This window comes from Erpetoichthys calabaricus, chromosome 8, assembly GCF_900747795.2.
Source record: "Erpetoichthys calabaricus chromosome 8, fErpCal1.3, whole genome shotgun sequence".
In the NCBI taxonomy this organism is placed as follows: domain Eukaryota; kingdom Metazoa; phylum Chordata; class Cladistia; order Polypteriformes; family Polypteridae; genus Erpetoichthys; species Erpetoichthys calabaricus.
Window position 1 is genome coordinate 121,034,792 of NC_041401.2, and position 24,915 is coordinate 121,059,706.

Genomic DNA, 24,915 nt, shown 5'->3' on the forward strand with positions numbered 1-24,915 from the left:
TTTAATAATTAAAATATTTGAATATTTTTGTAGAAGAGATGACCTACTTTACATTTCTAAACATCATATTAGAATGAGACCAGATCTTGTGAGATTGTGTTTATTTTTGAAAATAAAGCGCTACATGCCCCATTCTTAAACTGTCATTGCACTTTAAGATGCCTAGTAAAAGTATGTTTTAAAAATAAACTGTGTATCTGTTGTTAAGACCTTTGGAATACTATGAAATCATGAAGACTGAATGTGCATCTGCTTGGCCTTCTACTGCTTGTCATGCACACCCTGAGCTGTACTTCCTCTCAGTACACAGTAGAAAGGCTTTCATGCGGATCTGACAAGATTCAGCTTGAGTTACTTTATTTAGGGTCTGCACCACAGCAAGATTCATGAGGCAGACTTTTTACTGCTCTCAGTGCAAGTTGTTTATCCAAACCGCCCTCCCGACTATGTGATTACCAAGGGCTGAATGTAATGAATATCATTACTCACTAATATTTGGGGTTGAAAGATTCCACTTCCTGACACCAGTTATCAGCAGATGCATTTGCTCCTCAAGGCTATAACCGGCAATTCAGCATAAAAGAGGCCATTTAAGTGTACTCTTAAAGTCTTATGATGCTAATAATAAATAATCACTTCTTGGAGCGTTGTTTCTGCCAGTGATCAAGTGTTTTAATACATTGTCTTGACTTACAGAATGCCCCTGAATATTATCTTTGAAATTTTTCAAAACTTGGATAGTAAAGGGCTGTGATAAATATGTAAATTATTTCCATAAAAAAAAAAACTGCTTTGATTTTTACGTCATTATTATACCTTTTGTTTGTTACAATTAGTTGCTCAGGAAAGTGCATTCACATAATTTCATGGTCAGCTTTGAAGTGTTTTTGGTGTAGCTATTTAGTGTATTTCTGTTTGGTCAGTAAAGGTAATTAAAAGTGGAAAATGTCTCTAATGTGTTCTTCAACCCTACCTCTTTCCTGTCTTTATGTTCCTGCTCTCTCACCACATAGATTTTATTATGCTAGCCTACTAATCCTGAGTACTCCTGCTTTATTTTATCTTTGCAGACATGGCATCTCTGAATTTAAATGAAGGCTGTAGTGGTGTTGGGGTTGCAGAACAGGACACTTTAGCCCCATTACCAACATCAACTACTGCTTCAAATCCTTGGCCTTTAGGAGGACAGGCCTATCCTTACCCTTTCCCCAGCACCCATCCAGGATTTCCTCCTGGCTATTCAGATCCATGCCACAGTTTTCACAGCGGCAGTGCTGGCAGCCAGAACAGTGAAGGTAAGTAGAATCTAACCTGTGTTGTTTTTAGTTTGTCTGTCACCCAGTGTTTGTAGTAGTAGTTTAGTGCTGTTCTCGTTGCATGTGAAAATAGTTTAGAAAATTAGCAGCTCAGTGACCTGTAAGCTGCTTCTTGTCTAACTGGACTAACAGGGTTGCAGCAGGCCTACAAAATCATCTCATGTTGATGGCATACTCCATGTTTTGTGCCATTCTGGCTGTCCGTTTGTCGCTCTGTCTTCTGCTTCATCTCCCAACTTGGTCTGTGTCCGGTATATCTCCGTAATCATGCCCTCCTTTTTTACCAGACTTCTTCACCATACCATTCTTTATCCTGTGTTTTGTTGTCATGCCATACTTGCCCTGTGTGTCTTTCTGTGTTTTCTACCATCCAGAATTTAGAGTGCTTCTCCGAGTTTAAGGCTGTAAGCTGGAGCTAAAATGTTAAAATCAAGGAATGCAGAGAAGTGGAAGGGCTTCGTTTCAAAATCCTGTTAGCTCTGTTTTATATAGAATGATACCATAGTATGAGCTTAGAAGGTGATATCTTTACCATGCAAATAGTATGTTAGTCTTTCCTTGTCCCATTTTGCTAACAATATAAATCACAGTCAGAAATGCATTTTCCATTGTTTGCAGTTGAGTTTCAAATATTAAAGGTCAGAGCTCAGCAGCACCGCATGAGTAAATGAAGTAGTACAAAGGAATATCAGTGTGTCTTGGAATTGAGTGAAAAGTATTATTGTCCAGTTGTGATCAATTTATCAGATTCAATGTGTTCCTTTTCAAGTGCTGACTACTGGAGTTGCCTTTTTAAGCAGTGCGTTCTTCAACACAGTCCTGGGGGCAGAAAAATCCTCACTTGTGGATCTCAACTTCCCTCGCACCAGCAGTGATCCTAATTTCAGTAACACCCTACCATTTGCAAGGAGAGAGTGCAGATTCACGTGATCTGCACATAGAAGTGGCCCTTGGCAGGGTTTCTCCACGCAGTTTGCTTCCATTGAAAGTAAGGCAGGGGAAGGCCTGCCTGTGGTGTGTTTATGGTGCCAGGCCTCCACTGTCTTGCTTGTAACTGTCTTGTTCCCTTGTTTCATGCTGAGCAAGCGTTAGACTGAAGGAGAGATGCAGAGGAGCCCCAGGACGGGTAAGCCTGCACCCCTCCTCCCAGCATGATATATTTGTGTTGCCTCATAGGATTCATCGCCCGCCATCCCTTGCACCCTGTCCTGCCTTCAGCTGCACTCTTTGTCCAAAGGGTATTCTGGAGGAGGTTGACCATGGCATTGGGGTGTTGCTCTGATGATTATTTATTGTGTTTTCCCCAAATATATCTCATGCTGTGTTCCATCCAGACTGCTTGTGTGTGTTTGGTGGTGTTATGCTCAATGTTACTGCCACTTTGCCGTGCCATGGGGTACTTGGCATAGCTGCACATGCCAAGGACTCTTCTGAACTACCAGTTAGTGGTGAGTGGTGTGGTGTGCAGTGGTTGCGACTTATGATGTGGTTGAGTGATGACATACTCCACTCTACTAATCTTAGCAATACCTGATCAGTTCAGCACATCTTCATCTGGTAACACTGATCATGAGGACGTGGTGCTTGTTGCCCCCTCTTCGTGATGTTATTTTGACTGCCTGCACTAATCTGATCAGACTGCAGTGCAAGGAGCAGGCCCAGCTCGGATTCAGTAGATGTTGGTGCAAATGGATGGACTTGTTAAGAGTGAAGAGTATAAGAAGTGCAAGTGAGAGGAGGCCTTTCAGTCCTTATGGGAACAGCCAGTCCCAACCAGCTCCAACCAGCCATGTCTCCTCTCCTGCAACATTGATATGACGTGCTCATCACACAATACAGGAAAGATGAGTTGGTCTGTTGTTCCACTGGTAACTTACCAGAGCCACTTTATTAAATTGGTCCTTCTGTGGAGGGTGGGCAGTGTTTTAGTTGCGCTGGGATGTTTCTGGGGTGCCCCATTACCTGTTGTTCTCCTGGTGTCGTACATTTGTCCATTCCGCTTTTTCACATTTTTCTCTGCAGTTTCCACTTGTTGCATGTGTCCGCGTGGCCATGTTGTACAGCAAGTGCCCAGTCGTTTTGGTTTGATAAATTAAATGGGCTCTTTTTTTGTCATTTGTCTTCCAGGAAGCAGAAGCAGCGGGTCAAACCAGAGCAGCACAAAAGGCACAAAGACATCGTCTAAAGAGAAGGACCGCAGGTCGGCAGGCAGCGGTGGCAGCGAGTCTGACCCTGCGTCGCGCACCGGGAGACGGAGTGACCGATCAAGTCAGCTGAGCAGCCGAAGCCACGGGCACTCTCACCACTCGCATCAAGGTCACAATCCTTTTTCACGGAGAAAAACGCCCGTCTTGCAGAGCCACAGCTCTTACTCTCATCACAGCCGCACCTCCTACTCTCAGAGTGAGCAGAGCCATGCCTCTTCCTATGGCCCGCCAGGCCTGCCACCACCCTACAGTTTAGCCAAGCTGTCACCCAAGGTGCATGTGAACAGTGGGCCTCCAGGGGCCCCCCCAGTCCGAGAGCTGGGGTCTGTGCCCCCCGAACTGACTGGCAGCCGTCAATCATTTCAGTGTGCAATGGGTAACCCTTGTGAGTTCTTTGTGGATGTCATGTAACAAGAATGGCTTGTTCTACTCAGTATCCAGCGTCCTACATGTAGGTTGAAAGTCAGCCATTGCTTTAATGGTCACAAGCCTGCATTGTCGGGGTGGATGTGTCTTGTGAAAAGTGATGTTGCGCCCTCTTTGGTGCATGCATGTTTGTTCCCTGAGGACTGAAGAGGGCACCACACCCCCAAAAGGGAGCAGAGAGTCCCTTACATCGATGATACTTTGGGACAATCCATGGCAGACTGCCTGGTAGCTCCCATCCTGGTGCCGACATTACTCTGGCTCAGTGGGGCTTCAGGGCCGCCTGCCATTTTCAGGGCCGTGCACTGTTCCTTTTGTGTGAGTGATATTGTCTTTAATGTGCTGTCTTCTGACGCAAATCAGACAATCTTGGTGAAGTCGTCTACTACTGATAAGTGGGAGAGGGGGTCACCCAAATGGTTCTCTCAGTCCCCTTGCAGTGAGTCTGGTCAGGTACAGTGGAGCTCATCCTGCAGTGGTGTGGGTGGGGCTGAAGGTGTGACAGCCCATAGTGGGGGGGGGGGACAGAAGTCTATCCATATCTCTCTGCCCATCTATATACTGTGGAGAGATGTCTAAAGCAATAGGACTCCGAAGCCAATGCCTGCAAGTAGCTGGTGCTGGCCTTCTGGGTGCTGGATTGGCTTAAGCACGCACTGTGGTGCTTGATGTTGCCCTTGCTCTAAGATTATTGTGTTTCTTGCTCAGCTATGCATGATCACTGAAATACACAAACGCTGCAGCTGAGCATCTTTGTCCCCAAAGGTCTGCGGCGACCTTTGGGCTGCCATTGGTAGCGGGCTCTTTACGTCTGAAACTTGTGATGCCAGTGCTTATCAATTTATCTCGACTTTTGAGCATCTCTGACAGAGGTTTACGTAAACTTAAGGTAATAAGCTGCTCCTGAAGAAGCCTTTATAGAAAAGACGCAAGGGGACTGACCGAGACATGAGGTTGTGACCCCACTGCCCTACATTTAAAGCACTTTTTTCTTTCAGGAATTCACCAATAACGATTCCCTAATTTTTTTTTTCTTTCTTAAAACTTGAGAAGAAAATATGTATATATATAAATATATATTATATATAAAAATAAATATATATGTATGATAAATGTTTCAGAGTGTTCTTTTTTAAATGCTTGTCTGTGAACACTTAGAGTGTATTTCCAGTATCTAAAATATCAACGTCTACAAATTTCAGCAGTTTAGTGCAATTGTAGGGGTTGGGGGGGGGCTTTATGATGGCAGACACACACTCAGTGTGTTCAGAAAGTCTTCAGACCCTTTCATTTTTTACACATTTTGTTATTGTTGCAGCCTTGTGCTAAAATCATTTAAATTCATTTTCTCACATCGAGCAACACTCAGTACCCCAGGGTGACAAATCGAAAACAGAATTTTAGAATTCTTTGCTAATTTATTACAAATTAAAAACTGTAATATCACACCAGCACAAGTCTTCAGGCCCTTTACGCAGTAATTAGTTAAAGTACATTTGGCAGCAGTTCCATCCTGGAATCTTCTTGGCTCCTTGGGTTTGGCACAACAAGCTTCTCATGCCGCATGGATTTGTGGATTTTCTGCCATTCTCCTCTCAAGTTCGGTCAGGCTGGGTGGAGAAGGTCGGAGGACAGCTGTTTTCAGGTTTCCCACGAGATTTCCAATTGGGTTCAGGTCAGAGTCCTGGCTGGACCACTCAAGAACATTCACAGAGTTATCCGTAAGCCGCTCCTCTGTTGTCTTTTGTTTTGTGCTTAGGGTCATTGTCCTGTTGGAAGGTGAACCTTCATCCCAAATGAGGTCCAAAGCACTCTGGAGCAGGTTTTCATTAAGGTTATCTCTGGACTTTGCTCTGTTCAGCTTTCCTTCAACTCTGAATAGTCACCCATGCTGCTGAAAAAAAGCCCCCTAGCATGATGCTACCACCGTATGCTTCACCATTGGAATGGTACGGCACGGGTGATAAGCACTGCCCGGTGTCCTCCAGACATGACTCTTAGAATTTATCAGTCCAGAGAATCTTGTTTCTCAGTCTGAGAGTCCATAGGTGCCTTTTTGCAAAATCCAAGCAGGCTTTCATGTGTCTTTTAACTGAGGAGAGTTCTGTCTGGCCACTCGGATTAAAGGAGTGTTGCAGTGATGGTTGTCCTTTTGGGGGGTTTCTCTCATCTTCAAGCAGGTTGTCTGGAGGTCAGCCTCTCAAACAATTGTCGAGTTTGGTCCGGTAGCCAGCTCTTTGAAGAGTTGTTGTTCTTCCAAACTTCTTCCATTTAAGTGTTATGAAGGCAACTGTGCTCTTGGAAAACATCCATGCCTTGACACAATCCTATCTCAAAGTTCTGCATGATGTTGTCAACTGTTGGACCTTTTATGGACAGATGTGTGCCTTTCCTAATCCTGTCCAATGAAATGAATTGACCAGTGGTGGACTGCAAGCAAGGTGTAGAAACATCTATGTGTTGACCGACGTAGAAACATCTGAATGATGATCAATAGAGTGGGATACACCGGAGCCAAGTGTAATAGCAAAGGGTTGGAATACTGCAATGTCAATGTGAAATTTTAGGTTTTTAATTTTAATAAATTTGCAAAAATGTCTAGCTTTTTTTTGTCATTTTGGTGGTTTTGTGTGATGATTAATGAGGGATAAATGAAATATAAGGCTGCGACATAATGAAATGTGAAAAAGGTTCCTGAATAATGTGTTTGTGTGTATGTGTGTATATATATATATATATATATATATATATATATATATATATCAGTGTTGACAGGAGCTTGGACAAATAGGAGGGCTTGAGGTACCAGAAGTGTACAGTTGGAGCCACACTGCTTGTTTCATTCTTCTTAGTAGCAATGACAGTGTAGCCATCTTCCCAGTGGGTATTGCCATGGCATGCAGCACATGACTGGCACCTTATTTGAAATGAGATGGATGACAAGCTGCATGCCAAGTTTTACCGTCCACTTTTGGAGGTCTTACCAAGAACATACCAAAGTGGTTGCGCAGACTGAATGTTTTGGAGTTTCCATGTTTTCTACCTGTGTGCATATGTGCTGTTTCACCGGCACCCTGGGGCTTCTTAGATCAATTGTCAACCTAAAATTAGCCCAGCATGGATGAATGTGCTTAGATGTGCATGATTGTACCCAGGGAGATAGCTTCATGCACCCTCCGGACCTGAGCTTAGCAAGTCTCTTGGAAGATGGATGACTGCTAGATTCCAGCTCTGTCCACCAGAGGGCAGTGTGATTGTTTTCAGGGAATAAACTCACCTGTTTTAGCTGAATAAGCTCTCTTGCCTTCCAGGGCTCCTTTGAGAATTATTCACTTTGAAGGTCGGTGATTATGTGGGTTTCAAAAACAGGCTTTAATTTGATCTGTGTGTGATCAGCACAAGGTCAAATGATTCAATCATCTAAGCATGGCACTTTGTCACAAGAAGTCAAATGTTTTTAGAAAGATACCTAGCAGTAAATGTTCCCCATACTATGTAGACATATAGTGCCAGACATGCTCTCAGAAGGTCTGCTTTTACACAGCGGAGGGGGCCAGACCTTTTTAAGACACTTTGCTAGCTGCTCAGTGGCCTTAGTAAATTTGGTCCCAGATTGTCCTTTTCCACCATTTGGGTCGCAGTTTCTAAGTGACAGGGAATGGACGTGGGGAGAGGATTTGACATCTCAAGTACAGTCCCCCGTGTCTTTAGGTTGTGTAGCTTCAGTGGATGATGGGTGAGAGCTGTGCCTTGCCACCCCGTGACTGCGTAGGCAGTTCTGAAAGTAGGCTGTCGTATTGCTCTCTGGCTTTAGCAGGATGATGTAGCACTTGGGCATGAAATAAGTGAAGAGGATCCCATAGGTGCTGTTAAGCACTGCAAAGATCTGGACTGCAGCAACATACTTGCCCTCTGAGGTGGCATACGTGAGGAAGAAGGAGAACCAAGAGATGAAATATATCAACATGCCTGCAACAATAAAGCGAGCTTCATTATAGTTTTTGGGCAGTTTTCGTCCCATGAAGGCAAAAATGAAGCAGAGGACTCCAAGCAGGCCAATATAGGACAGCATGAGTGTGAAGCCTACAAATGAGCCCTCGTAACACTGCAGGTAGACCTGGTTGCTGGAGATCTTGTAATTATTCACAAGGTAAGGTGCCTTGATGGAATACCAGATGAGACAAATTGTGGCCTGCATCAGCGTGCTTCCTAGGATGCACATGTAAGGACCATTGTAGCGCATCCAGTACTTGTAGGCCATAGGTAGCTTGGCTGCCATCTTGAAAATACAAATGATCTGGAAGGACTTGACCAAGATGGAGGAGATGCAGACGGTGAAACTGATAGCAAACAGGGGCTGTCGCATCTTGCAATGGAAATCATTGGGTCGCCCGACAAAAGAGCTAAGGCTGAGGCTGGAGCAGGCAAGGGAGAAAAGCATCAGGAGGCTCATTCTTCCTCCTGCGGCCTTAACTACGGGGGTGTCCAGTCGGATCGCAAAGAGGACTAAGACGGCAATGGTTAGTGCTAGGCCTAAGCACGCGATGACCACCAGAACCATGACATACGGGTCCTCCCAGGACAGGTACTGGGCATCTCGGTCCAGGCAGGCCATGCTGCGTGCAGGTGACCACTTCTCCAAAGTGCAAGGCCGGCAGGTGACCAAATCTGGAAACGGGAGCAAAGATGGAATTAATGGTGTGGCCTGCTCTTGAGCTGATCATCCAAGTAAGGCAATGCTCCACCAGGTCACTAGTACTGCACTACCAACCTGCCTGGTATGTTCCTTCTGGACAGTCTTCACATATGAACATGCAGCTGCTCCACGCCGAGAACCTCATCCTGTAGATCTGTCCAGGGAGGCAGTCCTCGTAGCATTTTGATTCTGGAATCTGGAGGAGCACAAGGAACAATGTGACATATGGCAGGCTATGGAACACAGGTCATAACCCATTAGCCCACTCCCGTAAGTGTGGCAGGTGGCTTATGGGTTGGAGTCAGGTCCCAGCGTAAAGTGGTCTTAATCTTAGCCGACATTTCTTCATCTAATTGGACCCCTTTGACCAGTGTCGGCGCTCTGTTATTCTGCAAATTAGGCCATGCATATTATTGTGCCAACTGACTGTTCAGAGGCTAACCATTGTGGCTGGGTACCGCCTTTATGATCTACCCCCTAGGTGAATACCTAATTCGCTTTAATTGAGGCGCTGACCCTGCCTGTGACAGGTTACTCCTTTACTCCTTTGTTGGCATGGAGCTGGACAGTTTAACATCTGTGGCACAGTGACGGGCGCTCAGCAGGCTCCTATCAATTATGGAGAATCCACTGCATCCACTAAACAGTGTCATCTCCAGACAGAAGAGCAGCTTCAGCGACAGACTGCTGTCAATGTCCTGCTCCACTGACAGATTGAGGAGATCGTTCCTACCCCATACTATGCGACTCTTCAATTCCACTCGGGGGGGTGTAAACGTTAACATTATAAAAAGTTATTGTCTGTTTTTACCTGCATTATTATCAATCTTTAATTTAATATTGTTTTTTTTTTGTATCAGTATGCTACTGCTGGAGAATGTGAATTTCCCCTTGGGATTAATAAAGTATCTATCTATCTATCTATCTATCTATCTATCTATCTATCTATCTATCTATCTATCTATCTATCTATCTATCTATCTATCTACTCTGTCTGTAATCTCAGTGGGTTTAATGTCTGCATAGAATTTAGGAATTGGCCATGGTGGCTTTTGGCGCACCGTCACTGGTTCAGCCTCTGCATTTTTATAGTTAACAGAGCAGGGTGTCCACTAGGTGCCTCTCCAAACCATAATCACTACCAAACCAGTGCAGAAATTCAGAAGTCCCCTGTGACAATAGATGCACTATACCAGCACTTGACCCGACACAGACAGACACGTGGTTTTTATTTTTCTTCACTCGTGTGGAACGTCTTCCCCATCCCCACAAGCCCACAACACAGTCCAAAGCACAAATCACCTCTAAACAATAATATATTCTCCTTCTTTCTTCTCCACCCCCCTCCGGCAAGCTTATTCCCTCTCCTCCCGACTCTGGCTCTCGGTGTGGTGACTGCTGGCTCCTTTTATAGCCCACCTGGAAGTGTTTCAGGTGTTTGATGACCCATTTCCGGCAGCACTTCCGGGTGTGGCAGAAGAACTGTCCACATGGGCTCAGGAACCACTGCAGTGCCCCTGATGGCACCCCCGGATCCCAACAGGGTTGTAGAGAAATCCATCTCCAATGGAGCGCTGTGGGAATCCGAGGCACCACTGCCGCCCAGAGGGAATGCCATCTAGCATCCCGGGTGGGGGATTACTGTTCAGTCCATGCCTGCCCATACACAAAAGAGGCATCCCGGCCAGGCAAGGGCCCCAGCTGTACGCCACACCCCAAAGTAACCTTAGCTGCCCCTCCTGACCTTCACCTTCTCGTCGCCTAAGCCACAACAAGCACTCTTAGCTATGGACTTACAGTACATAAATGATATTGTGTTTATAAGAATTACTTACGAACGCTTTGAAATCACTACAGTTCTTTTTTTTTTTGTCTGGCGCTTCTGACTCACCAGTATGAGAGAACTCTCACATATGATTTACTGTTCGACTCGTCTTGCTATCTAGTTATGCAAGATGTCAAGCTTTTTGGCCCCCTACCCCCCATTTTTGGCCTTCTAGGCCATCAATTTTAGTCTATTTTTGGATCCTACTTTATCTTACGATGAAGAGTGAACCAATAGGTGTCTTCAGCAAAAATGATCAGGAGCATGTGAAATTGTGCATACCACATCAACGGTTCACCTGCAGGTAATGGGATACGAGGGGTCAAAGTTACTCCTTTTCACATTGGTAATATAGGCATGTGGAGTTTCGTTGTATGCTATTTCGAGGTCACTGATCACGAATATGATAATATTTTAGACATCTGATTCTTTATCGGTGGTCCTAACACTTCTAAGAGCTACTCCCAGAAGGATACATTTACATGCACTTCAATAACCCGGTTATTCACAGAAACCAGATTTCCAAAATGCCATTTAAACGCTAATTCTGTTTAGAGAAATCGGGTTATCGGCCTCTGAGAGATCTGATTAACTAAGGTAGATTCCTCCAAGACTAATCCGATTACGCGAGCCATAACGGGGTTACTGTTACGGATTTTGTATTCTGTGCCTGTCCATTGCACTTTAGCTACGTTCAGCAGCCACGGGTGGAACTGCAATCGTCCACACGATATACTAAATGATGTTCGGACGATCGTATTCTGAAATAATCTGTCTCAGTATTTCAGAAATCGCTAATTTTATGTTGATGAGCTGAACGTACAGTACCAAACTCAACAGCACACTCTAGAGAGCACTACGTTAAAGAAACATGCGTTACGTACTCCGATTTCTTTATAAAGTAATCTGACGCAATAGTTATCTTAATGAAGTGAAAATACCTGCGTTATTATTATTTCAGCAGCAATGGGTGTAAGGGATGAAGCACACGTATCGTGTCCCGCAGGACTCAATTGTAAAGTCAAGAAGAAAAGAGTTTGCCACATGCATTCAGGTAACATAAACCAATAAATAAAGCATCAATTTGACTAAACATATTTATAAAACACAAAAAAATGATCACGGGTGTCATGCTCATTTTCGGATTCACGTAGTTGATGACGTTTAACTCTTTTTTTTTGCTAAGTTTAATTACTCTTTGTTAAAGAAGAACTCCAGAAGATTACTTGCGCGTGTAAACGCGCATTTTTAACAAAACAGGTTTCTGCTTTAACTGGCTTACTCACCTTAAAGCGGTTATCTTTCTATCTATCTATCTATCTATCTATCTATCTATCTATCTATCTATCTATCTATCTATCTATCTATCTATCTATCTATCTATCTATCTATCTATCTATCTATCTATCTATCTATCTATCTATCTATATGTGTGCATGTAAAGGCACTGAGAAATGAAATTCATACATAAGCACATGGGTGTCGTTTTAGACTATTTCAAAGTCAGCTATTGCGAATATAATGTTATTTTACTGGGGTCTAATCCTCTATGGCCCTCCACCAGAGGATGATAAATGACAAATTTCTATTACAATCGAGAATATTTAGACTTAAACCTTTAAATGTTCACATTTCAAATATTTGATGCAACTGTTCTTGTTCATTATGCTAAATCATGAAGTAAATCATTAAATTTCTGATGAACACCCCACGTTAGGGCGGCTTACACTAATTCGGACCTTCTGTTTCTGGTTTTGTGACTTTGCTCTCGTTTTCTGGTCTGTCTTACTTGCACTCCAATGTTGGTGTCAGAACAGACGGCTGCAGTCTGAATCTAGTAGTCCAAGTTGGCATCCAGCGCAAAGTAATCCACCTGAACCACTGCCACACAACAGCTTTGTGTATGAAACTGCTTGATCTGTCAACTGGGGATTTACCACCTGAGTTCACACAGGAGCAAAGTGTAAAATTACTGGGCCTAGCATTGAAAATGTGTTGTCAGCCTTATGTGACACTTACTGATATTAATGAAAGTAAACCGAAAGAAAGGCCTACATTAATCTACAGTTAGGTTGACAGTTTTCACAAACAAGCATAAAAAATTAATCTTGTTTGAATTACAAGGCGTTTAAGAAACGTGTAGAAATTGGATAGACATATGCAGGCTACTCACCTGTCAACTCAAGGAAATCATGACGTTTGGTTACCACCAGACAGAAAGCAGCTTGTGTGGCAGTGAATTCGCCTCCTTGTGATCCTACCGAGAAACCTAAAAGACGCAATAGCCTATGTTTTTGGATTGTTGCTCCCACCATTTTTCAGTTTTTAAGCCGCAATTTTGCCCAATGTCCAGGCTGAAGACTCACTACTTTACTCTAGCATACCCTGACTAGAGCTACTGATTAGCTATGCATACTGCATCTCTGTGGTTAGTACTAAAATATAACCAATATGATATTTATAAAGGGTCCGTCAGATAGTCGAACCTCGGATTCAGGAGGAACAGTGTGGTTTTCGTCCTGGTCGCGGAACAGTGGACCAGCTCTACACCCTTAGCAGGGTCCTGGAAGGTGCATGGGAGTTCGCCCAACCAGTCTACATGTGTTTTGTGGACTTGGAAAAGGCGTTCGACCGTGTCCCTCAGGGGATCCTGTGGGGGGTGCTCCGGGAGTATGGAGTACCGGACCCCCTGATAAGGGCGGTTTGGTCCCTGTACAACCGGTGTCAGAGCTTGGTCCGCATTGCCGGAAGTAAGTCGAACCCGTTTCCAGTGAGAGTTGGACTCCGCCAGGGCTGCCCATTGTCACCGATTCTGTTCATAACTTTTATGGACAGAATTTCTAGGTGCAGCCAGGGTGTTGAGGGGGTCCGGTTTGGTGGACTCAGGATTGGGTCACTGCTTTTTGCAGATGATGTTGTCCTGTTTGCTTCATCAGGCCGTGATCTTCAGCTCTCTCTGGATCGGTTCACAGCTGAGTGTGAAGTGGCTGGTATGGGAATCAGCACCTCCAAATCCGAGACCATGGTCCTCAGCCGGAAAAGTGTGGAGTGCCCTCTCAGGGTTGGGAGCGAGATCCTGCCTCAAGTGGAGGAATATCTTGGGGTCTTGTTCATGAGTGAGGGAAGAATGGAGCGTGAGATCGACAGGCGGATCGGTGTGGCGTCCGCAGTGATGCGGGCTCTGCATCGGTCTGTCGTGGTGAAAAAGGAGCTGAGCCATAAGGCAAAGCTCTCAATTTACCGGTCGATCTATGTTCCTACCCTCACCTATGGTCATGAGCTATGGGTAGTGACCGAAAGAATGAGATCGCGAATACAAGCGGCTGAAATGAGTTTCCTCCGCAGGGTGTCTGGGCTCTCCCTTAAAGATAGGGTGAGAAGCTCAGTCATCCGGGAGGGGCTCAGAGTAGAGCCGCTGCTCCTCCACATCGAGAGGAGTCAGATGAGGTGGCTCGGGCATCTGATCAGGATGCCTCCTGGACACCTCCCTGGTGAGGTGTTCCGGGCACGTCCAACCGGGAGGAGGCCCCGGGGAAGATCCAGGACACGCTGGAGGGACTATGTCTCCTGGCTGGCCTGGGAACGCCTCGGGATTCTCCCGGAAGAGCTAGAAGAAGTGGCCGGAGAGAGAGAAGTCTGGGCATCTCTGCTCAAGCTGCTGCCCCCGCGACCCGACCTTCGATAAGCGGAAGAGGATGGATGGATGGATGGATATTTATAAACTGTTACTAGTGCTCACATATTCTGTTTCTCTTCTTGGTATCCTCATGTGGCATTTGGTGCCACTGCTCTACTGCCAAACTGTTTGCCTGCCATGGAAAAAGTCATCTCTGATAAAGGAGCAGTGGAATCATCGGGTAGAAGGGTCCTTTCATCAGATTGGCTGGCCCAGCACTGACTCAGCTATAGAATGGCCAGTAGGGGGGAGGCAGCGTAATGGCTGAGGCCTCCAGGACTCCTTTCTACAATCTGGCAGTGGTTCTACAATTAACAAATAGTCACATATGATTGTTGTTCATTTATGTTAATTAGTTTCTACTCTGTTTTTGATTAGTTTGAACAAATCTGTATCCTCATATATGATGGTTCTGTATTTAGGGAGTGGTGTAATCTGCAGTTTGCCTTATAGTTTGTTGTTGTGTTGAATTTCTGAGGTGGCCATGTTAGGTTGGCCATCTAGCTCTGTGAAGAGGAATACTTGTGTTCTTTATTGTATTTACCCCATTTCCTTTAACACCCATTGCATGACCAATGTACCAGGAAGGGGTGTCTCTCTCTGAACTGGACTTGCCAAGATTTCTTCCATTATTTTTTTTTTGGGCGGATGTTTAGAGAGTCTTAGAGAGTCAAGGCTGGGGAGCTATTAGAAAACAGTGCCTGTTAAAGCCCACTGAGACATTCCTTGTGTAATTTTGGGTTATACAAGAAATAAATTGTCGGTGTTGTTGCTTAATCCGATTGAAGAACTGAAGGTAGTGTGATGAGATGTAGCATGGAGTGTGCAGGGCAGGATTTGACCCATTCCATTGCTGGACAGACTCCTGCACATGCCCTCTCTCACACAAAGCCAATTTCCTTAACAGTCACATCTTTGTAATGTTGAAGGAAAAAACAGAGCACCTGGACTATCTTCCTGTAATTTGAATTCTGTTAAAATGTGATGTTGGTGTTTGTGGACATTTTACACAACTTCTGTCAATCTTGCATGTTTTCCCTACATGACTAAATAACCTAAATGACTGAGTCCCACTAAATTCCCAGGATATGTGTAAAGGAGTTTGTATTGATTTTGTTATTTGATTGCTCCGTTCACTTTTTCCTGTTAGTTATTGTCCTTTGACATTGTTGTGAATTGTGACCACCCATTTAAAATGAATGGGACAGACCAAAAACTGGCAGCTGCTGGCCCTTTGAGACAAGACTTCCTGTATCCGTTAAAACCTTTCCAGGTCATTTCTATATAGAGAGGACTTTATGCTGTATTCATGTGCTGTTGGGTAGAAAATTAGGGCCATCTTAATGTATGGGCACAATGGCCATTGACAGGGTGCCCCAGCATCATATGTTTCTGATGCCTATGTATGTTTCTATTTTGCTATCAAAACAGGACCCCAGTGCACTACTTTGCCTGGGGGCCTAAATATGAGTTTTTGAGTCGGAATGTCCACATGAACGCTGTACCAACTTGGTGCTCCAAGTAGGACAATTCAAAGAATGCCAACCTTTCACTTTAGTCAATGGCATAAAGAAAAAAATATAACCTTGTGTCACACACATGCACCTTGGGGACAATTTAAAGGCTCTAGTGGTTATAATTCAATGCCAATGCACAAAAACGCAGTGGTAGTGCTGCTGCTTTGCAGTAAGGAGACTGTGGAAGATTGTGGGTTCGCTTCCCGGTTCCTCCCTGTGTGGATAGCTCTTTGAGTACTGAGAAAAGTGCTATGTAAATGTAATGAATTATTATTATTATTATTAAAAAGGCATTGTATACTAACACCTCTTCTCTTCCTCCCTCTACAGACCGAATGATTGACAGCGTGACCACCCTGACATCACTTCCGGTGTCCACTCTCACTTGACCCGCCCTCTTCTAGTCTGACCTGCACTTAACAGGACGTGTTATCATCCATGTCGGTCTAGTCTAAGACTCATGTCCTAAGGGGCATTATTTTGCTGATAAGCCTTTATTATTTTTTGCATTATATTATTCTGGGGTCGTGGTGTCACCCCTACGCTTTTTCTTTATCTTTGTCATCTTTCACACTGGCCTGCCAGAAATGGCATTTTTGTGGTTAAATTGTATTTGTACTGAAGTGATAATCATTTGACATGTTTAGTTTGCTCTTGAATTCTATGAATAAAAATACCATTCATCTTTAATCGTTTTTGTTTTACAGACCAAGTAACAAATCAAAAACAACCTTACATTTCTCGAAATAGTCTGTCTGGAAACTGACGTGAACATACTTGAGTACGAAGATGAAGCGTCACAACTCCCAAAACTCTTAATAGCATGTGAATGCAGATTTAGAGCTCAGCAGTCTCCCTCCATCTTGATCTTCTTAATCCACTTGTTTATTAGCTAAACTAAAGGGACCGAATGGTCTTCTCTCATTTGTCAAATTTTTTATGTTCTTCACCCGCTGCACTCCTGTTCCAATCCAGGTGGTTTGTCTTGTGGTGGGTGCAGCAACACACAATCAGTGCATGCCCCCAACCAACCTTCATACTCCACCATCTTAACTTCAATTGCAAGTTTTTTGATGGCCTTTTCTCTCTGACTTTTATGTGGGAAATGCTTCACATCTGCTGGGATTCAGACTGGTGAGATTGTTGGTTTTTTTTTTTGGTTTTTTTCTGGTTCATTTATTTTGGGATAGTGCCATCATTTCAGCCACTTTTTTTTGCATTCACTTTAGTTTGAGGATTCACTGCTTAACACCACCATCTTAACTACTGTTCCACCCCAGACTTTGTGTGTGGTTGGTTTATAATTGTGTATCGTGTAAAACACTTCTTTGGTGAGGAAACAAGGGAGGGTATTCTTCTGGTGTATGTAAATATTTGTTTATTTGTATTTGTTTATTAATTTGATGTATATTTTGGGGCAACTTCAATTAGTTACATATATACAGCTACCTTTTGGCTTTCACTTTCATATTTTGTTATTTACTGTTTTTAAACTGTTGATTGGAGTGAAATGAGATTGGGAAACTTGTAAGCAGAGTACAATTCTGACTTGGGCTACTCTGAGCTTTTTAAAGGTTTCAGACCTGGAAGTGTAGCAGACAGCCAATGCATTTTGAGTAGGTCGCTACAACCTACCTGGAGTCCTTGAGCTGCCCAGATCTCCTCTGTGTCCACTCTCAGGCTGCCGTTAGCAGTGTACTGGCCAAATGGGACAAACTGAATAGCACCATCTATAGCCTTCCAGAGAAGCAAATCATAGCCAGCGTGGAGATTTCCTTTGCTGTTGAAGGAAACGCTGATGTTGTGCACCTCAAACGACACACTCTTTAATGCTTCAAGGATCTGCGGAAGGAAAGGGAAATGAAGGTCTCACAGTACTGGCTGACAACCACAGGCAGGATGTGGTGGCTGCAAATAAATGAGTTAAAGATGTCACAGTGCCAACTGGCAATTTCAGAGCCTCATCCTTCCTGAGTCACAGTGGCAACTAGGATTCTAAAGAAACTGTGCCAGATTAGAAATGACTTTAATTAAAGCATACTGACGAGAAACAAACACCACAACCTGCCTGTCCCTCTGTCCAGTCTACAGTCATCTAATTCACTTTGGCAGTGACATTAAGTAGCATAGTACCCTTATGTTCTGAGCACATTGGACTCCAGAACTCGATTACCTCATTTTGCTACATCATTATATTCAAAGCTCAACGCACACCATGGCCTCCTCTGCATCCAGGGTTAACTGGCCATTGAGCAGACAACCTTTCACAGACACAAAGGCTTTGGCTAAGCACAAGATGATGATGTTTTGGAGCTGAATTCAATTTTATAGGACAGATAGTTAGATGATGCAAAGAAAGTGCAACGTGACGTAAGTGAAAGGTCAGTGAATGGACACACAAACACTAACCAGAGAAGCAGATGAGGATGGAATCAAAACTATGGGAGGGAGATCAAACAATAAAGCTGTCAAAATTAGTAGCAATATGGACCAGGCAAAAAAGTAACTGAATTGCCATTGAGCAATTCAAAAGAAAGGAGCTGAAGGAAAGGTGAAACCTGAGGGAGCACCAATAAGGCGTCAAGAAGCCACTGAAATAGTTAAGCTTGCTCGGGTGAGGCTTGTGCAATTACTGTTGTCCAGCAATGACAAGTTAGAGGTGTGTGACACCTAAGGCTCATTGAGATCAGATCATTATTGTCACAGGCAGAGGACCACACAGGCCAGGTACTTGGCACCCACAATATCTCAGTTTCTGCTGTACCACTTTGAGGCCAGACACCCAACCTTTCAACTTCATACCATCAAGGTCATTATCGCTAATGAAATTTAAAACAAAAATGGCAAAAATAGTATTTTGTTGACCAAGTGTTGATCAATCTATTCTTGGAGTGTACAGCTTCCCCAACTGAAAGCAGCAAAGAAAGGAGTGGCACAACAGCCACCCTCCAGGTAGGTAATTATTAAAACTTGGCATGAAAAGCCTATTGGCGAGTCTTTGAAAACTGACATTAAAGTGACCCAATTAGCTTGACTCAAGCCCACCCATCACTAGGGTTATTCAAGCAAAGTCAGGCGGTTATTCACTTTTGTTCTGCTGTGGAAAATGTTCAAATTGTCAAATGCAAGCAGTTTCTAATAAATTTGAGTCATTTTGATCAAATGAACCAAGATAAACTGAATTTACAGGACTCACAGGCATTGCAAGCATCCTTTTGTATTGTACTAGGAAATGAATGCATTTGTTCCAGTCAGCTTTGTTTATCAGTTACTTTATTACCTGGGAATGGGAAATAAGCACATTCCACAGAACCTGTTTTATTTCATTTATAACCTGTGAACAGATGGGTGCCATAGTACTAGGAATTAACAAATTAGTTTATAGCTTGGGAAAGGAAGGAGTGCAGAGGTACTCAGAGTCATTCATCGTCAAGATGCCCAATCAAATGTGTGCAATTTCCCAAACCTCATGTGTGCATTTAAACTTAAATATGGCCCATCTGATGGACCAAAAAGATGGTGAAAAGTAGAGGAAGAAAACCAACAGAAAGGTGATGTCAGATCAAGACACATGAGGGAGAAGAGAGAACATTGTGAGTCTCACTTTCGTTTCAGATGTTGAACTGCTCTTCCAGCGGGAGTAATAGCAACTGAAGTATTTGGTGAACGCACACCCCACCACCAGAACAGTGGGAGAGACTGCATATAATTCAGTTTGCTATTCCTTCAGAGCTTGTTCTGTCCTGCTCCATGTTTGCCTCCCTCATTTTGAACTTTCCGCCATAATAAACCGGTTTACTAATAAAAACTTGTTTAACTGAATCCTCGGGCTCACAAGTCTTCTTTTCATGAAGAAGTCACTATAATACACCATTACATGAGATATGTAGTTAAAATGCCTGCACATATTTTTTTAACTTGTCATCATGAGTATCATTTAATCTTTTCATCTTGACGAATGAATGAATGACTTGACTGGTTTGTGCCTGAATTGCTGTATGTGTGCTGCAATGCATGCAAATTTCAGATTATTACATATGAATATATAATTATGTTGCGTAATGGTAAACACGGCTCACAGAATAACGTAACTGGAAATGTTTGCTCATGCCAACTTGTTCTTTAGAGGGAATATTGCTATTGACTGTCCCTCCTTTTTCACTAAATATATATACCTCTATGGCTTTGTAGCCTAATGAGCATGATAGTTGTAAGCTCCCTAGGCAGAACACATTTTTAAACATGTACACAAAGAAAAGAATTGGTTATAACTGGGAAAGTACTATCTGGGAGTACTATAAGTATGACACTGAGAGTAACATGAAAAAGAGGATAATCGATGCAGGCAGTAGTCAGGTTTATAAAACTCATTTAAAGGGACAGTTTAATAACAGTCTTACTACTACAGAGGTTGAGGACCATAACATGCCAAAGACACAAACCTGCCAATGAAGGTCACGTGACAGGCTATGTTGGTCAACAAATCTCTGCAGAAAACTGCTGTTTGGTCACCTCAGTTGATGGAACACAAAAAGAGCGAGAATGTGGTGACACAGCCATTTATTAAAGTAGAGGAAGAAAACCAACAAAAAGGTGAAGTCAGATCAAGACACGTGAGGGAGAAGAGAGAACGTCACGAGTCTCAGTTTCATCGCAGATGTTGAACTGCTCTTCCAGTGGAAGTAACAGCAACTAAACTATTTGGAAAATTGCCTGCACTGTAAATTATGTTAACCAAACTGAACTACCTGTATTCTGAAAAGATGGACACGGCTACGATGAGAGTGAAGCATGTCTTGCAAAAGATTTGTAAAATGCTCACTTCAAAGATAGCAGAAGTGAAATGGAGCTCACTACATCTTTTATGAGCATATCTGGGTATCTCAGCAATCCCTTTGCTATGGAGGCCCTGCGCAGGCCACGCCTTAGTCATAGGCGAAGTAGGCGATCGCCTAGGGCCCCGGCGTCCGGGGGGCCCCGGATCGACTCCTTGGTCTAATTTTCACGCATTTCACAGAGCTTCCAGGGGGGCTCTGCCCCCCTCAGGGGGCCCCTGGACCCCCCTTTTGCCTAGAGCCCCATAATACCTAAGACCGGGCCTGCCCTGCGTGCTTTTCTTAATCTATACCTAAAAGTCATTTTGTAAGCTGAAATGAAAACTAATCTCAAATGATTTTTTGAAACTAAAATGGCAGGTGTAAAAAGTAAAGAGAAATTAAAACCAAACAGTACCAGCTGTTGGATAGAACTGATCCAGTCTTTCCCCCCTAAGGTGAAATTACACTCACCTGCCAGGGGTGGAGTGTAGCATCTGCCCCAATGGACTGCCTTGCACTGTGAATGGCATGGGCCACGCTGTACACTGCTGTGTAGACATTGAGGGAGATTCTCTCTTCTGGCTCCGCTATCGCCATCTTCAGCAGCTCTATTTGGGTGTCGTCTGCCATGCTTACCTGACAACTCTCCAGACTGGCTGTGCTCAAGTTGGTCAGCTGTGTGGGTGCTGGGGTGTGAATCACCTTTGAACTCTGCAGATACTCCTGGAATCCAGGAAAGACGTGTGTTTGGATTGCCAGCCCCATAATGGTCCCAATGCTGTGGATGTTGGACAGGCTGGCAATTTCATTGGAACTGGACCAGGCCTCACTGGCGATCCAAACCCGATTGCGACCTGCTGTCTGCCAGGTGATCACACTGGACAGCAGCGCCATGGCTGAAGAGATATCAGCAAAGATGATAGTGACATTGACCAGGAACATGTCCAGCTTGACGACCATCTGCTGTAGCAGCGCCTCCCTGTCTTGTGAAACACCAGGAATGATATCTGAGTAACTGATGCACACGTTCCTGGACCTGAAAAGTTCCTGCAGCATGGCCAAACTTCCTTTGCCATAGTCTGAATCAGAGGCTAGGATGGAAATGCAATCCCAGTGAAACCTCTCTACCAGCTCTACCAAGGCCAAAGTCTGCTGAGAGTCTGAGGGGATGGTGCGGAAGAATGAAGGGAAGTGAGTTCGGTCTTCTAGAGAGCTGCTGGAGGCTGAGTAGGAGACCTACAGGTTCATGAGAAGGTGAAACAGTCAGACATTGGCATTCAAGACTCCTGATACTGTATCATGTAAATCATTATTATACCGTACCTCCGTATATCACTGTAGCTACAATGTAAAACATCAAATCTGACCAATATCATTAACAATAATATTTTGAATGGCTCATCTCTGAGAACTTCACGACTGACGAAATACTTCTAAACAACAGCATCATAGATTTATTAATAATTTATGATAGTTAATACTTAGTATCTTTTTGAAATTCTGACAGCACCGTAGACTTTATTAATGCTATATTGTTAATACAAATAGATATCATACAGCTCTTTACTTCCGTGCCAGGTTGCTGCTTTGGAATAACCTCATATGAACTATGGTAATCGACCATAATCAGCGATAATCTGGAGAATTCCCAGGACAACAATCAGAGGCATTTCCAAGAGGGGGATGTATCCCCTGGATGACTCTTCATGATGATTGCTGGTGGTGAAGAAAAAAAAGTTTAAGGACCTCTGATTTGGAATGATTAAAATAAGAAGGTGCAAAATGTGCCCTGCTTCCTGCCCACAGGGTTTATTAAGGCTATTGAAGTTGCTCCTCAAAAATCAGAACAACTGTGGTAAAAGTGAGACGCTGTTTGGGTGGTAAGTGACATTTAACAAAAAGAGTTGCACTTTCATGTTTGTCATGATGGCACCTGCATGTCTGTTAGAGCTGCTGATAATGAGTCCCTATGTAGGGAATCCTATGCAGAATACTGTGGAGTGACAGGCAATTGGGCGACACTTTACCTGGCCAGGATTTCTGTATGTATGGGTGTGTGTGCTAATCTTCAAGGGCGAGAGCAGATGAAGTTAATAAATGTTCCTGGAAAGTCTCACAAACGTCACGATAATACAGAGGGAAAAGGTAGTAGAACTTAACCAATAAACATGGACACCCTGAGCAGACACCCAGGAACAATCTCCAGGACCCTGCCAAAAACCAGGTAATCCATACTGGAACCCCATTGTCTGGGGCACCCAAACTTTTGCATGCCACTGTATGTGCCAAGCTGGAATCAGGGATGTGATCAGTAGACTGCTGTGGTTTTTGTCCAGTCCCAGCACCTTGAGTGTAAAAGTGTGGTTCACTGTATTAGGATGCAAGAAAGTGTGCCATACCTGAGGTACCATGAAGTAGCTCAGCATTGTGGCTGAGGTCAAGGCTTCTTCTGAGGTACTTGGCCCAATGACCGCAAGTGCGTGTGGCACTAGGGAAGTGTAGTTACATTTAAGTTGCAGCTCGTCATTCAGGGGGACAGTCAGGAAGTGGAGTGTTGGAGTGATGACCCTATTGAACTGCTGGCAGGTGTCCCAGACCTCAAAGCCCAGTTGAATGCCCGGCAACAAGTCGTTTGAGTTGTTGATCTCTTCAATTGCAAAGCGCAGGGCCTGCAGCCAGTTAAAGCCCAGAGGATTGAACCTACAGGAAAGAGTCAAAGCAATGGTCAGTCTGGCTCAGTGACTGCTGATGTACACTTATCTGCCTTGTCAAGTTGCTGCACAGTGAGGACAGCTTATCATTTATTAAGGTCAGTTTGGTTTTAGGATCAGTGAGGGTCATTCTATGTCCTGACTAGTAAGGACCATCATTCTTGCCCTTAATAATTAGTAGGAAAAGTCTCCTCCTGGCCAATAATGACAATCACCTAAGTGATAATCAAGATGTTCAGTCAGAATGGTCAGATTGTTACTAAATGACAGTAGGGCATTGTCTGCTGAGCAACAAAGGTGAGCCCGTTCTTTCCATAGTGGCAACTAAAGGTCACACTTAGTTACTTCTACTGATCAGTAAGAAGATTTTGCCTGGCTTTGTCCCTCCTGACCGGTATGTTAGCTATATTGGTCAGTAAGGATGGTCAGTTTGTATTTCTTCCATGTTTCCAGTAAAAAGTGTCACTGCCATGCCAGGCCCTTACTGGCCAATATAGTTTGGTTCTGTCTTTCTTTTCACTCTGCTTTGCACTCATTGGCCTAGTTGAACGGTCAATATTAACCAATCAGCAAGCCTCTACTAATCAATGACTACAATTGGCTATTTACTGCCCTTACTGACCGGACAGAATCGCTAGTTTATTTCTAAAGCTGAGGATGACACCATGTTGCTCAGTAAAGGTGAATATAGTTCCATTCAGTTTGTTCAGTGAAGAAAGTCACTCTTAGTTTGCCATACTTGATGACTTGTAAAATGGTTAGCCTACTTATTTATCAGTAAAAAAATGTGGACTGGCCATTTGCCTTGTTGGTCAGTCTGGTATTGGTATTAGGAAGTGTCAGTGATGCCAACTCCCTCCTGGCCAGTGGGAAGGAAAGCTTTGGGTCTGGCCTTTTTATCAACAGTCCCTCCCTTAAATGACCAATAAGTACCAAACGTCTGCCACCCCTGACCATTCTAAAAGGTCATCTAAGTGCTGCCAGGCTGAATAATCAGAACAGCCCGTTTGTCATTCAGAACTCTCTTTTGTAATGGCTAGTGATGGCTAGCCTGACATAAACTGCTGGCTAATATCAGCTTTATGTGTCAGTGTAGTGTTGTCATGCAGGCCAACCAGTAAGCACTACTGGCCAGCAACTTCAGTCTGACTCAGATGACCATTCTTGCTGGTTAGTGTTGTTTTTTTTTTTTTTACTCTTTTTCTGCCCAGTAGCAAACCAGTGAGCTCTCCATCTTGGTCAGTGCTAATGGTCATCCTGGCACTTTTCCTACATTTATTGAAGCTAACTTCTTCCACCAGAAAATGTCAACTTTCTCACCTCCCTTCAAGCATTGAAGCCTATTGTCCAGTGAACAATTCTTTAAGGACATGACTGCTGACCACACTTGAAAAGAGGCTAATTAGTGGCACTAGAAGTGACGCGTCTTCGGCCCCCAAATGCGGCCCCTGCCCTCAACCTACCTGTCGCAGGTCAACGTCTGCTGACTTTGATTCGCTCTACCACTTGCTCTGAACAAGGGAAAAAGTCCACCAAGAATATAATCCCCAGGAGCCCTCAGCTGCCCAGCATAAAAGTCCTTGCTTGTGAGCTGACCCCAGAGCAGAGGTGGACAGACACTGATGAGGAGAGACAGCGGCAGCAGGGTAGCCATGGCCGGAGAAGATGACTTGACAGAAGAAAGAAAGCAAATTAGCTGAGGGACTGGAAGCGGACTGATTTTG

The 24,915-nt window shown here is 43.9% G+C and overlaps 3 protein-coding genes across 4 annotated transcripts in view; 1 reads left to right on the plus strand and 2 right to left on the minus strand.

Annotated features, from left to right (window-relative positions):
• Positions 1-5,062, plus strand: part of LOC114655995 (segment polarity protein dishevelled homolog DVL-1-like) — a 46,326-nt gene extending 41,264 nt beyond the window's left edge. For both annotated transcript variants that reach the window (XM_028807356.2, XM_028807355.2), the window contains exons 14-15: positions 1,071-1,295; positions 3,444-5,062. In XM_028807356.2, coding sequence (XP_028663189.1) covers positions 1,071-1,295; positions 3,444-3,934 — 716 coding nt within the window. In that variant the 3' untranslated portion in view covers positions 3,935-5,062. The remainder of the gene's footprint in view (positions 1-1,070; positions 1,296-3,443) is intronic.
• Positions 5,063-6,939: 1,877 nt separating this feature from the next.
• Positions 6,940-8,841, minus strand: LOC127528889 (G-protein coupled receptor family C group 6 member A-like). Its single transcript, XM_051930435.1, has 2 exons — positions 8,721-8,841; positions 6,940-8,617 (listed from the first exon to the last, which is right to left on the minus strand). Exons 1-2 carry the CDS (start codon positions 8,788-8,790, stop codon positions 7,635-7,637), a joined length of 1,053 nt encoding a protein of 350 aa, XP_051786395.1. The 5' UTR covers positions 8,791-8,841; the 3' UTR covers positions 6,940-7,634.
• Positions 8,842-14,373: 5,532 nt separating this feature from the next.
• Positions 14,374-24,845, minus strand: LOC114656594 (taste receptor type 1 member 3-like). Its single transcript, XM_051931254.1, has 5 exons — positions 24,655-24,845; positions 22,880-23,180; positions 20,952-21,716; positions 17,299-17,505; positions 14,374-14,451 (listed from the first exon to the last, which is right to left on the minus strand). Exons 1-5 carry the CDS (start codon positions 24,843-24,845, stop codon positions 14,374-14,376), a joined length of 1,542 nt encoding a protein of 513 aa, XP_051787214.1.
• Positions 24,846-24,915: the final 70 nt, after the last annotated feature.